This window comes from Microtus oregoni, unplaced genomic scaffold (genome assembly GCF_018167655.1).
Source record: "Microtus oregoni isolate MIOR12 unplaced genomic scaffold, Mior012 000000F_ref0000247, whole genome shotgun sequence".
Classification (NCBI taxonomy): Eukaryota; Metazoa; Chordata; class Mammalia; order Rodentia; family Cricetidae; genus Microtus; species Microtus oregoni.
Window position 1 is genome coordinate 92,896,959 of NW_024543059.1, and position 13,753 is coordinate 92,910,711.

At 45.5% G+C, this 13,753-nt stretch overlaps 1 protein-coding gene across 1 annotated transcript; it reads left to right on the top strand.

Annotated features, from left to right (window-relative positions):
- On the top strand, nucleotides 1–5,924 carry LOC121446284 (glutathione S-transferase Mu 1-like). Its single transcript, XM_041648802.1, has 9 exons — nucleotides 1–111; nucleotides 204–329; nucleotides 673–748; nucleotides 1,110–1,174; nucleotides 1,452–1,533; nucleotides 1,630–1,730; nucleotides 2,901–2,996; nucleotides 3,078–3,188; nucleotides 5,480–5,924. The coding sequence occupies exons 2-9, from the start codon at nucleotides 294–296 to the stop codon at nucleotides 5,567–5,569; spliced, it is 657 nt and encodes a 218-aa protein (XP_041504736.1). The 5' UTR covers nucleotides 1–111; nucleotides 204–293; the 3' UTR covers nucleotides 5,570–5,924.
- The last annotated feature ends 7,829 nt before the right edge of the window (nucleotides 5,925–13,753 follow it).

Here is a 13,753-nt window from a genome sequence, read left to right on the forward strand (position 1 = left end):
AACAGATTTTGCTTTTAGGGTGCACGGGACACAATCTTGGGGCAGAGGCTGCCGAGGATCTTAATCCCTCCTCTCTCGGAGAGGGTGTGACTTTCTTGCCTTCCGGGTCAGGTACTGTAGCTCTGGCTACTCCAGGGGAGAAGGGAAGTGCCGAACTGGGATTGGTGCAGAGTGGGGCGGGACCACTGCTTTGTCTTCCTCAGTCTCCCTGGGAGTCTGCATAAAGTCACAGCTTGTCCAAAGACCCAAGTCTACCTTACTGAAGACAGTTTGAGAAAGCTACCACCAGCACCATGCCTATGCTCCTGGGATACTGGAATATCCGCGGTGTAAGAGAGGGGATTGGGATGTGAAGCAGGAAGTTCACAACAGCGAGGTCTTTCTAGCTGAGTGGTACTCCTCAGCACTCTCCTCCTCCCCCTAGAATCTTCTGCCTGTAGCTCTTGGCGCTCAGGCTGTGTGTGTGGCGGGGGTGAGAGGGGGGGTGAGGGGGGTGGAGCGTGGTGGGTGGTGGTGGTGGTGGTGGTGGTGGAGTGGTGGTGGTGAAGGCGCGCGTAGGTATGCACGTTGCATGGTGGCTGCATTTGTGCAGTGTGTGGTCTCAATTGAAGAAGATGAAGTCATACAGCAAGGTCCCCACTATTTCTCACCACTGTCTCTGGTCTCTCCCAGCTGACACACCCCATCCGCCTGCTCCTGGAATACACAGACTCAAGTTATGAGGAGAAGAGATACACCATGGGGGACGGTAATGACACCTTCCTGCTCTATCACCTGCTTCCTCTGAGCTGCAGCCCTCCTACTGCTAAAGCTAGAGACTGCTGCTTCCAGAAACCTCTTTGGGGGTGCAGTTTGGTTTTTCAATATAAAACCCTGAGAATGGAACTCTTGGTCCATCTGTATTCATAATTAGGCTGGGTGCAGTATTGGGGTCCTATTGCGTTCAGGCTCCTCTTATTACCCGTTGTTTGTATCCCTCTCCTCCATCTTGGGCAGTGACTCTGTGGGAGGTTGTGGATTCCCCTGCCTCAGGGGTTCTTACTCCTGGTCGAATACCAGGAGTAGGGTGGGCACTGGGCTGACTTCTTTTCACATCCTCTTGTCTACAGCTCCTGATTATGATAGAAGCCAATGGCTGAATGAGAAGTTCAAGCTGGGCCTGGACTTTCCCAATGTAGGTGCAGAGAAGGGAGGTTTGGGGGAGGCATGGCGTCCTCACGTCATCTCCTTGACTGGCTGAGGGGGTTTGGGGTCAGAGCTTCTCTCCTGCTCCCTTTTCTGGTGCCTGCACAGGGTGATGGGCTGTGTCCCAGCTCTTCCATTCAGTGTGTACTGTGCTCGGAGGGCCTCCCATGACAGACACAGAGTGCCAGGTCCCATGGCTGTCCTTACCCAGAGAAGGAATGCCGGGTCCTCATATCCCACCTGACTGTCCCTGCTTGTCTTTCCAGCTGCCCTACTTAATTGATGGATCGACCAAGATCACTCAGAGCAATGCCATCCTGCACTACCTTGCCCGCAAGCACAACCTGTGTGAGTGGGGCTGGCTGCAGGGTGGGGAATGGGGGACAATCTCCTTGTCTTTTCTGGTGCGGGATTCTGATGGTGAATGTCCTGTGTGTTTTGCAGGTGGGGAGACAGAGCAGGAGAGGATTCGTGTCGACATTGTGGAGAATCAGGTCATAGACAACCGCACGCAGTTTATCATGCTCTGTACCAAGCCTGACTTTGTGAGTTGCCCCTGGTGGAGCGGGCAGGGTTGGTAGCAGGACTGAAAGACTTCCATTCAGATCTGCAGCCTCCTCCTTCAGTGGATGAACTGGTTCTCCAAGCTCTCCTATCTTACCAGCAGAATGACCCTCATAACCCAGCGAGATAGCACATCGATATTGTGAAACTATTATTACTAGAGTAACCCTGCGAGATATGGTTGAGATTCTGCGGGTGAGCAGTGGATCTAAGTCCGTTATGTAGTTGTAAATCTGCGCCATGTCTGTCCTTTGCCGATTCCATGTTCATCTTACCCAGTGTTCATAAAGTCTTCAGGATAAAGTTGGACGATATGAGGATGTCCTGGTGGTTTAAAGTACTTGCTGTAAGGTCTTTAGCATAGACCCTTAGCACCACATAAAAACCTGTGTGTGGCAGCATGCTCTTACAGTCATAGTGTTCTGGGAGAATAAAGGATTTCTGGGGCCTTGCCTGCCAATGAATCCAGCCAGTCTGTTAGCTCCAGATTCAACGGGAGGCCCTGACTCAAAAAAATAAGGTGGACAGTGATTGGGAAAGACGCTGAACATCAATAAGCCCTCCTCAACAGGCAGCAGTATACTCCCCAAATGATGCAAGTAGGTCATTTATGCACACTGGTCTCACACATCTCTCCAGTCCATTCCCCATCGTTCTGTCTTAGGTATCAGTAGAAGTCAGGACATCTTTCTATATCAGGGTCACCTCAGGGTCAGTCAGGGGACTGCTTAACCTTCTTCCTTTCAGTATTAGTCACTGTTCAACACTGATGCACGCTCCTCACATGTGTGATCTGTTCTCATGGCCCCCAAACCCCAACCTAGTGTCATTGTCTTGTCTTTATGTCCTTTGTGTCTGTGGTTCCACATGATCTCTGAGCCAGGACATGCAGGATACCCAGGAGGCCCTGGGTGTCACTCACAGCACCTGGTGTGGACTTCAGATTTCAGGGACATTGAAATTCCTGTCTGACTTTCCATCACCTCTGACGTGAATTCTGCCACCAATAAAATGGATGTATTAACTGGAAGCCCAGGCGCAGACCTGGCCCATTGTTGGGAAGGTGGCTCTTCTCTTGCACAGTGCTGGGAGCCCAAGCTCTCTGCTGGGACCTGGAGCCTAAGGGTGGTGACAGCCGTTTTCTGTCTCAGGAGAAGCAGAAGCCAGAGTTCTTGAAGACCATCCCTGAGAAGATGAAGCTCTACTCTGAGTTTCTGGGCAAGCGGCAATGGTTTGCAGGGGACAAGGTAAAGAGAGGGAGGTTGGGGGAAGGAGCTGCTTTTTTCCCAGGTTTCAGATCCTATATCACCGGCCCTCAATTCCTGCAGCTCACCTATGTGGATTTCCTCGTCTATGATGTCCTAGACATGCACCGTTTATTTGAGCCCAAATGCCTGGATGCCTTCCCCAACCTGAAGGACTACATGGCCCGCTTTGAGGTGATGCCCTGATCCTGCTTCCTTTGAGTGGTCTTCTTCCTCTCTTCCACAATGCTCTTCTATTTCTGAGGCAAAAGGACAATAACTAGGGCTTTTTGAGCTTCTTTTACAGACTCATATGGGGCAACATTTATCACTTCAAAATCCCCAAATGATGATGCGATTCTGAGTCCCATCGCACAGATGCGGGGTCTGACTCTGTAGAGGGTATTCACTTATTTATGGTCTCCGTACCAGCAGCAGCTGCAGTGGGCTCCATATCTGTCTCTGGGTCAGCATTCGGTCACCGTCCCTGCTCTGTGTCAAAGGAAAAAGCTTCAGCCCCACTCACCCCCACCTATGCAGCCTCAGTTTCCTGTTTAGGATCCTTGGCTGGGAAGAGCATGCCGATGGTATGTGTGCCTTGGCATTAGGAGCGTGAGACAGGCAGGGCCGAGGTGACACGAGAGGCCAGACCTCATCTGCCGACCATTGAGAGCCCAGGGTCGCAGTTGGTGCCTCACTGAGTGGACATGTGTGTGCCCACCCTGTTGGGGACACTTATCGTGAGTGTGAGCTACTGCTGCGCCATTCTGGTTTCCTCCCTTCCAATCTCCTCTTTCACATCACAGGTCCTGTCTGAAATGGGGTCAAATTCTATCTCTCCACTATTATTCTCTGGCAGCCTCCTCTATATGAGGCTCATGTTGGGCCCCAGGGGACATTCAAACTACCTCCCTCTGGGGACCCAGTAGGCAGAGAGCTGTAGGAAGCCAGGCTGTGAGATGTTCTTGATACACCCCAGGGCTGCTGAGCCCAGCCTGGACAGCACCTACATCAGACTTGGGTCATTCAGACATCTGGGAATTGGAGACATTGATCCAAGGATTTTGTTTAATCCTTGCAGTTTGTTGACCCTTGCCCATTCCTTATCAAGGGATGTGCTTTCTCAGTTAACTCTTTCTCTTTCCCCTGAGCTGAGGGCTGAACCCCGGGCCTTGCTAGGCAAATGGCCTACCACTGAGCTAAATCTCCAGTCTCTCTCAGCCAGCTCTCATAAGCTTTGGTTCTGGTCCAGGCTGGGTACTCTTGGGTACTTAGCAATAACTGGATTGGCTCTATAGGTTTGTGGAGAAATGCAGGCCCCTTAGCCCAGCTTGTGTCTAGTTGGTCGTGGATGTATTTACACCCCCTAGAATTGTCTGTGTATTCTCCAACTTGGAGTGTGGTTTATTGCACATTATACAGTCACACAGGGCGGTCCCTGTATTAGCAAAGGAGATGAGGACATTCAGGGTGCAGTAACATTGTACTGAGCTCCAGATAGTTAATTCTGCTCTCAGGACGCTGATTAGAATCTTGTTCAGCTTTCTCTGTGGGCTGTCATCTTGATGTTCCTTTTCTTGCATGATTTGCTGAGTCACTGTGTGCTTGGCTGTCTTCCTAAATACATACAGTCAAGTTTTTCAGTTCCTTTATCCTGTAGATCCCTTCCCCGTGTGTAAGTACAGGTTAAAAAGAGTGACCACAGGAATAGGATCATGTTCATGCAGAGATTGGGACAGGGTCTCCTCTGGAGGGCAGCTGAGTAGAGAGATGAGAGGGATGAAGGAGGGAGAGAAGGAGGAGAAAGAGAGGGAGGGAGGGAGAGAGGTAGGGAGGGAGTGAGGGAGGGAGGGGACGAGTGAGGGAGGAGGAGGTGGAGGAGGAGGAGGAGAAAGATAGAGAGGGAGAGAGAGAGAGAGAGAGAGAGAGAGAGACAGAGCAAGGGAGAAAGCAAGCAAGAGAGCACGAGAGAGCACACAGGAGAGAGTGTCTGTGAAGCAGCCCTGTTTCACCAGCTGTGTGAGCCTAGGAAGCTGCACGCCCTCCCTGGACCTCAGGTTCCTCCCTGATAACTTTCTTGCAGCATTGATGGGTGGGTTTTCTGAACCTATACTGTAATTTTTAGTGGCTATAAAACCACTTACACAGGCCGGGCCGTGGTGGCGCACGCCTTTAATCCCAGCACTCGGGAGGCAGAGGCAGGCCGATCTCTGTGAGTTCGAGACCAGCCTGGTCTACAAGAGCTAGTTCCAGGACAGGCTCCAAAACCACAGAGAAACCCTGTCTCGAAAAACCAAAAAAAAAAAAAAACCACTTACACAGGATCCAGTCTCCCCTTCAATAGGGCTATGATAGAGCCCTTTTGCCAGGGTTGGGAGCTAAGCAGTCTGCATGGTGTTGCAGCCTGAGGCCAGGACAAAGGCTGCTCCTGGCATGGGGCTGCTCATCTCAGTGGGCTGTAGACTGAGCTCCCGCCAATTCTGCAGGCCCTGAAGAAGATCTCTGCCTACATGAAGACGGGTCGCTACCTTCCAACACCTATCTTCCCAAAAATGGCGCACTGGTGTAACAAGTAGACCCCTGCTGTGCTGGCTGTTATATGGGGAAGCTGTCTATGCTAAGGGTCCTCCAGGCCCTGGGGACAGCTGGCCTTCTACACTGCTGCCTCCCTGTTATCCCCACACCCTTCTCCGGCTTTGTCTCCTCAGTTCTTAACCTAGTCAAACCCATGCAGTCTTCATCTCCCTGCTTCCTTTGCTAAACGCAACTTCTTCATTTGTGCCCCATCCGACCACAGAGTTCTCTTCTGTGATTTGATGTCTGCCCTGCACTCTGTTCCTGAGAATTACCCTCCAGGTCAATACTGTCTCAAGTTCCTCAGTTGCCGGGCTCCTCAAGGCCCATCTCATCTCCAATAAAGCCTGAAACACACTTCCTCTGTGTTGTGTTTTTTTTTTTTCTTTTTTCTTTTTGGAATTGCCAGGTGTCACAGCTGCTTCCAAGAGTCTGAGCTCTGAGCCTGTAGTGCCCGTTTCTGAAGAGTCTATGAAACTGGAGGGTCTTTGAAATATCTTGCTTCTAATCTAAGACCCTCACAGTGGGCACAAAGCTCTCTAGACAGCTGTTCTTGACCTGTGTGTTGTGACTCCTTTGGGTACTCAAGCAACCCTTTCACAGGGGTCACCTATCAGATATCCTGAATATCATTTACATTATGAATCGTAAGAGTAGCAAAATTATAGTTTTGAGGTAGCAATGAAATACTTTTATGGTTGGTGTTCACCACAGCAGGAGGAACTGTATTAAAGGGTCACAGTGTTAGGGAGGTTGAGAACCACTGTGTTAGAGGTTAAAGTGTGTTTGCCTAGTATCTCCTCTACTGCAGCACACTGGGACTTTGAACTGTGAACACAGATATGGGTCTCAGTGAGTGATGATGAGGCTTGTGGGAGTGCCTAGCAGGGACCCAGAATGTTCTCTCTACCTCACAATTGACCGTGTCAATATTAGGTGTCTATTATATTGTCTTTCCTGAGTCCTCTTGAAGCTGGCTTGAAGCTCTGCTGATATGGGGACACTTATCCTTTGTTAATCCTTTTTTATCTATCTATGGAAACCGAATTGAATATACCATAACTCTCATAATTATTATTTATACTTCCTCTAATGTCGATGACTCTCCCTGTCAGTGGAGCTGTTTAACATTGGATACTTCATTCACTTCATGGAGAACTGATTAAGAGCCAAGCCTGCTTTAATCAGATTCTAGTTTGGGGGCTGCAGAGATGGCTCAGAGGTTCAGAACTCAGGTTCCTCTTCCGGAGGACCCTGGTTTGGTTCCTAGTAGCCACATGGTAGCTAACCATGGTCTGTGTCTCAAGTTTGGGGATCTGCCTCTCTGTGTATTGCATGCATATGGTGCATATATGCAGGCAAAATGTCTATACACATAAAACAAAATTAAAAACATCCATAATGCAAAATAAAATAAAAAGTAAGCCATATGATAAGTGGATTCCTTCTGTCATTTCCAGGTGCCCATCATCTCCTGGCCTGGTCCTCTGCTTTCCTTTTGCTCTGTCATGACCTGGGACTTTCCCAGTGCCTCCTGTCCAGTCAGGTCTGAACTGGGTACATCATGGGCTTTCTGACTTTTTCCTCTTGTAATGGGAAGATCATGGGGTGACAGTCACAGGAACATCTTCTCATGACAAATAGCCGGTGCACACTCCCATAACCCCTTAAACATGATTAATAAAAACTCAGAGAGGAACTGGGGTTCAACCTGAAGGCCAGAAAAGCAAAACAGCCAGCCACTGATCTTCAGGTAAGCTTTATTAAAATACAAATGAAATGCTACTACAAGTCCCCCAAATAATTAGTCTCTTTAGAATATAGTGTCTATGTGCTATTGATTCTGTCTCTTGAGTACCCTTACCACTGCGCATAGCAAAAACCAATCACGTCCATCATGAGTAAGTCTTGGAGGTGTGCAGGAAAGGAAGTACATTAACTTCCCCTGTCTTTGTGGATCTCTCAATGTGTTCTGGGTCTCAAAGGAGATAAGGATCTGTCTGCTTGTACATTGCCTCCAGCTGATCATCAGGGGGAGTTTTGGAAGTTTGCAAGAGTGTATAAGCATTTGTAAGGAACTGTTGCCATGGCTACCTCTGTCCCTAGGCAGGGTCCTAGTGAAGCCACTGGCAGTGACTTGTGGGGAGTGGCTGAACATTGTTTTCCTCACAGTGCATTTGTATAGGAAGCTCAGTGAATCCTTCATGGCCCTCCCCTGCAGTTCTGGAAGAATTAATGTGTGGGGGTGGATCTAGATGCTTGTTCCTGAGTGCTGCCTCACCCAGAGACCCACTTGTTCACGTACTAAACTAAAAAGCTGTAATATGTTTGCTGAGGGCCTAGTGAGGACCCGTGTAGACCCTGCACTTGCTTCAGTCTCTGAGAGTTCATATGAGCCTTGGACTGTTTATTCAGAGGGCCTTTTTCTTTTTGTTTCCTCCCTCCTCTCTGGCTCTGACACTCTTTCTGCCCCCTCTTCTGTGGTTCCCTTAGCTCTGAGGGAAGAAATTTGATGGAGACATCCCATATAGAGCTGCGTGATTCCAAGGACTCTCCGTGTCGACTCTGCATCTATTCCTGTGTGCTGCAGGAGGAAGCCTTTCTGATGATGTGCCTCAGCAGACAGGAAGATGCCATGTAGCATGTAGCCGCCAGAGGGGAAAGATGCAAGCTGCCAGTTGGAACCTTGCCCGTAGGCCACAAACCTTGTGGTATAATACAAAATAATGGAAATGGGCTAATTCTAGATGTAAGATCTAACTAGCAATATGCTCAAGCTATTGGCAAAACAGTATTGCCAATAATATAGTTTCTGAGTGATTATTTTTGGGAGTCTGTGCGGTCAGGAGATGAACAAGCAGCCTCCAACAACAGCTGAGTATGACTCCATCACATTTCCTTTACCTGTTTTTTGGTTGAGGACATCCAGATTCTAGTTCCTGGATATTCTGAACAAGCCCACAGTGAACATGACTGAGCAAGTGTCTTTGTGGTAGGATGAAGTGTCCTTGGGTCTGCGCCATAGCGGTATAGCTGGATATTGAGGTAGATTGGTTCCTAAATTTCTGAGGAACCATCATATCAATTTCCATATTGGTTGCACAAGTTTACACTTCCACCAGCAATGGAGAAGTGTTTCTTTTACCCCACATCCTCACCAGCATGAACTGTCACTTGGGTTATTAATTTGGGCAATCTGACAGGTACAAGATAGTCCCATTTTATTACTTGTTGGCCTTAATTTCCGAGTGACGGGAGTCCTTTTCTGCCCCTGTCTTTTGTAGGGTGCTGCCTATGTTTTCCTCTAGCAGTTTACACGATCTATTTTTCCCTCATTGAGATCTTTGATTCATTTGGAGTTGAATTTTGTTCAGGGTGCTAGATACGGGTCTAATCCATCCTCCTACATGAGGACATCTAGTTTTCCTAGCACTCTTTGCTGTAGACGCTGCCTTTCCTCCAGGATTCATCTGTGGCAGTGTTGACAGATATCAGATGCACTCACGCTTGGGTCTTCTGTTTTGGTCATTGGTCACGTGTTCACTGTTGTGACAGTGTCAGTCTGTTTGTGTTGTCACAGCTCCGAAATAGAACTTGAGGTCTGTAGTTGGAGCCCTTCCAGCGTTGTGCTTTTGACTGAGGATTCCTTTGGCTACCTGGTGGCTTTTGTGCTTCCGTATGAATTTCAGGATTTCTATTTCTGTTCCTGGGAAGAATGTCATCTGTGAACTGCTTTTGATAAAACAGCCCTTTTCACAATATTAATTCTGCACTGCATGAGCATGGAAAGTCTTTCCATCTTCTAGTGTCTTCTTGCATCTGTATTTTTCAGTGATTTAAAGTTTCCATTGTAGAGGTCTTCCATGTCCTTGTTAAATTTCATTCACAACACACACACACACACACACACTACTCTGTCATTGTGAACGGTATTGTTTCCACGATGTTTTCAATTTCCTTGCTTTTGATATATAGAAATGCTACTATGTTTTTTTGAGTTTTTTTTTCTTTTTTTGGTTTTTTGAGACAGGGTTCCTCTGTGGTTTTGGAGCCTGTCTTTGAACTAGCTCTTGTAGACCAGGCTGGTCTCGAACTCACAGAGATCGGCCTGCCTCTGCCTCCCGAGTGCTGGGATTAAAGGCTTGGGCCACCACTGCCCGGCAGGCTACTACGTTTTATAAGCTCTTTTTTTTTTTTTTTTTAAATCTTGCCACTTGGCTGAATGTCTTGATCGCTTCTACAAGTTTGCTGGTTGAACTTTTTTGGATCTCTTATCTATAACATTTTATCTGAAAAAAAAATGAATTATTTTACTTCTTTTCCTGCATGGATGCCTTTAATTTCCTTCTCTTGTCTGATTGCTGTAACCAAAGTCCACCGATTACATTGAAAAAGAGGGGACTAGTGGATATCCCATTCATTCCTGACTTTAATGGAATTGCTCTGAGCTTTTTAACACTTAGCATGATGCTGGCTGTGGTTTTGTCATATACTTTTATGTTGAAGTGTGTTGCCTCCAGTCATATTCATTCTAGGAATTTTATCATGGAGGGATGTTGCATGTATTGAGATAATCATGTGATGTTTTCATTAGCTATTTTATTTTATTTTTATTGCTTTTTTTTAACTATACATTTTTCTCTTTTCCCCTCCCTTCCTCCCCTCTCTCCTCTTAATCTTTTACCCATCCCACCCACTTCTGACCCCCCTCCTTTCTTTTGCTCTCTCTCTCTCTCTCTCTCTCTCTCTCTCACACACACACACACACACACACACACACACACACACACACACACAACTCCTATCATGGCCCAGTTCAGTCTGGACTTTCCCACACACCCATAGCTGTCCTATTCCTTTATATCTACCTTCCTCTCAACTATACCTAGAAGCAGTCATGACCTCATTTTCAATCAATAAGGAGATAGAAACAGTAACAAACAGGTTTCTGACTAAAAAAGAAAAGCTCAGGCTCTGATGGACCTCCGAAGGAGAATTATAAACAATACTCTTTAAATTATACAAATGACATAGAATCAGAATGAACACTTTTAAACTCCTTCTACAAAGTCTGTAGTACTTTAATATCAAACCAGAGAAAAATACAACAACAACAAAGAAAACTACTGACCAATATTCCTGATAAACACATGCAAAGTTCTTAGTAAAATTCTTACAAACTGAACATAGGCATATAGCAAAAAGATCATCCACCACAATTGAGTTGACTTTTTCCTGGAGCAGCAGAGAGAGTTCAAAATATATAAGTTAATGAATGTAATAAATTAAAAAAATAAATTTAAAGATAAAAATTACATGATCAATCAGCCTACGGTCCACAACAACGGAGAACCTAGTCAACAAAGAGGACACTAAGGGAGACATACATGGATCTATATAGAAAGGAGAAAAAGACAAGATCTCATGAGTAAATTGAGAGGTATCAATTTATTTTTTAACAACACAAAACACAAAAGTCATACATTTTGGGGGCATACCATGTGACTTCTTTTTATATACGCGTCACTTCTTCATGGTGGAAACACTGAATGTCCTTTCTTTCTGTTATTTGGGAAGATGGACCACATCGTCAGGGTGCAGTCACCTGAGGTGCAGTGTCATATCGGAGCCTCCTCCTAACTGCAACTCAGGACCCATGAGCTCCCTCTCTCCAGTCTCTTCTCTCTGGCACTTCTCAGCTTCGAACACTCACCATTTCCACTGAGCTCCATCACCTCCTCGCCCCTCCTTCTCATCTTCCTCTGTCTTTGAGACAGAATCTCGCTATGTAGCCCAGGCTGCCCTCAAAGTCCTAATGATTTTCCTGACCCAGTGCTGGGACTATGGGCAGTGTCATTACATTTGGCCAGGAGTTTGTGTTCTTTCCGTATTTGTGTAGTAACCCTCTGTTAGAGGAACAGCTGGCAGAGATTTTCTCCCATTCCTCAGGAGCGCTCCCTTTGCTGTGTAGAAGCTTTTTCCTTTAATGCATTCTTGCTTGTCAAATTTTTTATTTATTTTCTGAACTATTGAACCCTAATACAGGAAAAAAAAATCAATGTATGCCTATGTCTTGGAGCTCATTCCATGTGTTTCCTTCTAGAAATTTCTAAATTTCAAGTCTTTTTTTTTTTTTTGACAGGATTTTTCTGTAGCTTTGGACAGCTTTGGACCCTGTCCTGGAACTAGCTTTTGTAAACCAGGCTGGCCTCGAATTCAGAGATCCGCCTGCCTCTGCCTCCCGTGAGCTGGGATTAAAGGCATGTGCCACCACTGTCCGTCTAAATTTCAAGTCTTAATTAAGGCCTTTGATTCATTTTTCAGTTTGTTTGTTTCTTTTTTCAGTATGAAATGCAGAAATCTCATTTCGCTAGTTTCTACGTGTGGATATCTGGTTTTATTCTTTCCTTTTTTAAAAATATAGTTCACAGTATTCTAGTCTCTTTCTAGGGATTTCTGGAGGCATTATCTCCATTTTGGACTTAGGTAGAAATGTGTGTGGGGATACACATTTTGGGAAGGAAACTGCATGGAAGGCCACAGAAAATAAGGGTCAGTTAATAACGACAGGCGGGACCAGGCTCGAGGCAGCAACTTCTGCAGGACCAGGACCAAGCTAGAAACCTCCATGGGAGCAGGCCTAATCCAGCAACCTCTACCACATACTTGAAAACAAAGCAAACCTCAGTAAACACACACACAGACACAAAAAAATTGAAGAAACCCCATGTATCTTATTGGATCACAATGCCTTAAAATTAGGATTCGACAGCAACACTAATGTCAGAAAGCCCATAAACACATGGAAATTAAACAATGCTCCCCTGAATCACCAATGGGTCAAAGAAGAAATAAATAAACAAATTAAAGACTTCCTAAACTTCAATGAAAATGACCACATGACATACCCAAATTTATGGAACACAATAAAAGCACTGTTAAGAGGAAAGCTCATAACACTTAATGCCTATATAAACAAGCTGGGAAAAAAATCCCACACTGATGAGTTAACAGAACACCGGAAAACTCTAGAACAAAAAGAAGCAAACTCACCCAGGAAGACTAGACAGCAGGAAATAATCAAATTGAGAGCTGAAATCAACAAAAGAGAAACAAAAACAATACAAAGAATCAACTACACAAAGAGTTGATTCTTCAAGAAAATCAACAAACTAGACAAATCTTTATCTAAATTAAACCAAAAGGCAGAGAGAGAATATCCAAATTAACAAAAGAAGAAACCAAAAGGGGAACATAATAAATAACATAGCAGGAAATCCAGAGAATCATTAGGTCATACTTTGAAAACCTGTACCCCACAAAATTGGAAAATTTAAAGCAAATTGACATTTTCCTGGATAAATACCATGTACTAAAATTAAATCAAGGTCAGATAAGTAAATTAAACACACCTATAAACGAAAGAAAACAGCTAAAGAAACAGTCATCAAAAGTCTACCAACCATAAAAAACCCAGGACCAGATGGTTTTAGCACAGAATTCTATAAGATTTTCAAAGAAGAACTGATACCAATACTACTCAAATGTCTCCACACAATAGAAACAGGAGGAACATTGGCAAACTTTTTTTTTTTTTTTTGTTACGAAGCTACAATTACCATGATACCCAAACCACACAAAGCCATTACTAAAACAGAGAATTGCAGACCAATCTCCCTCATGGACATTGATGCAAAAAATACCCAATAAAATACAGGAAACAGAATCCAAGAACACATCAGAAAAATCATGCACATGACCAAGTTGGGTTCATCCCAGAGATTGCAGGGATGGTTTAACATATGAAAAGCTGTCCATGTAATACACCATATAAGCAAACTGGAAAAAAACCCCACATGATCATCCTATGAGTTGCTGAAAAGCCTTTGACAAAATCCAATACCTCTTCATGATAAAGGACTTGGAGAGAGCAGGGATACAAGGGATATACCTCTGAAACCTTTGTTTTGCTTGATAAAAAGCAATTCTTTACTGGGGAACGTGTATCTCGGTGTGGTTTTGCTTTGCATCTTCCGTGTGCTCAGTGATCCTGAGTGTTTCTCATGCATCTACAGGTCGCATACATAAGTGACTGGGAGTTGCCCAGCTCAGCAGAGTCCTGCAGGCCATCTGGGAGCACAGACAATGCCTGGGGCTGGAGGCATCCTGTTATGTTCCAGCTCAGC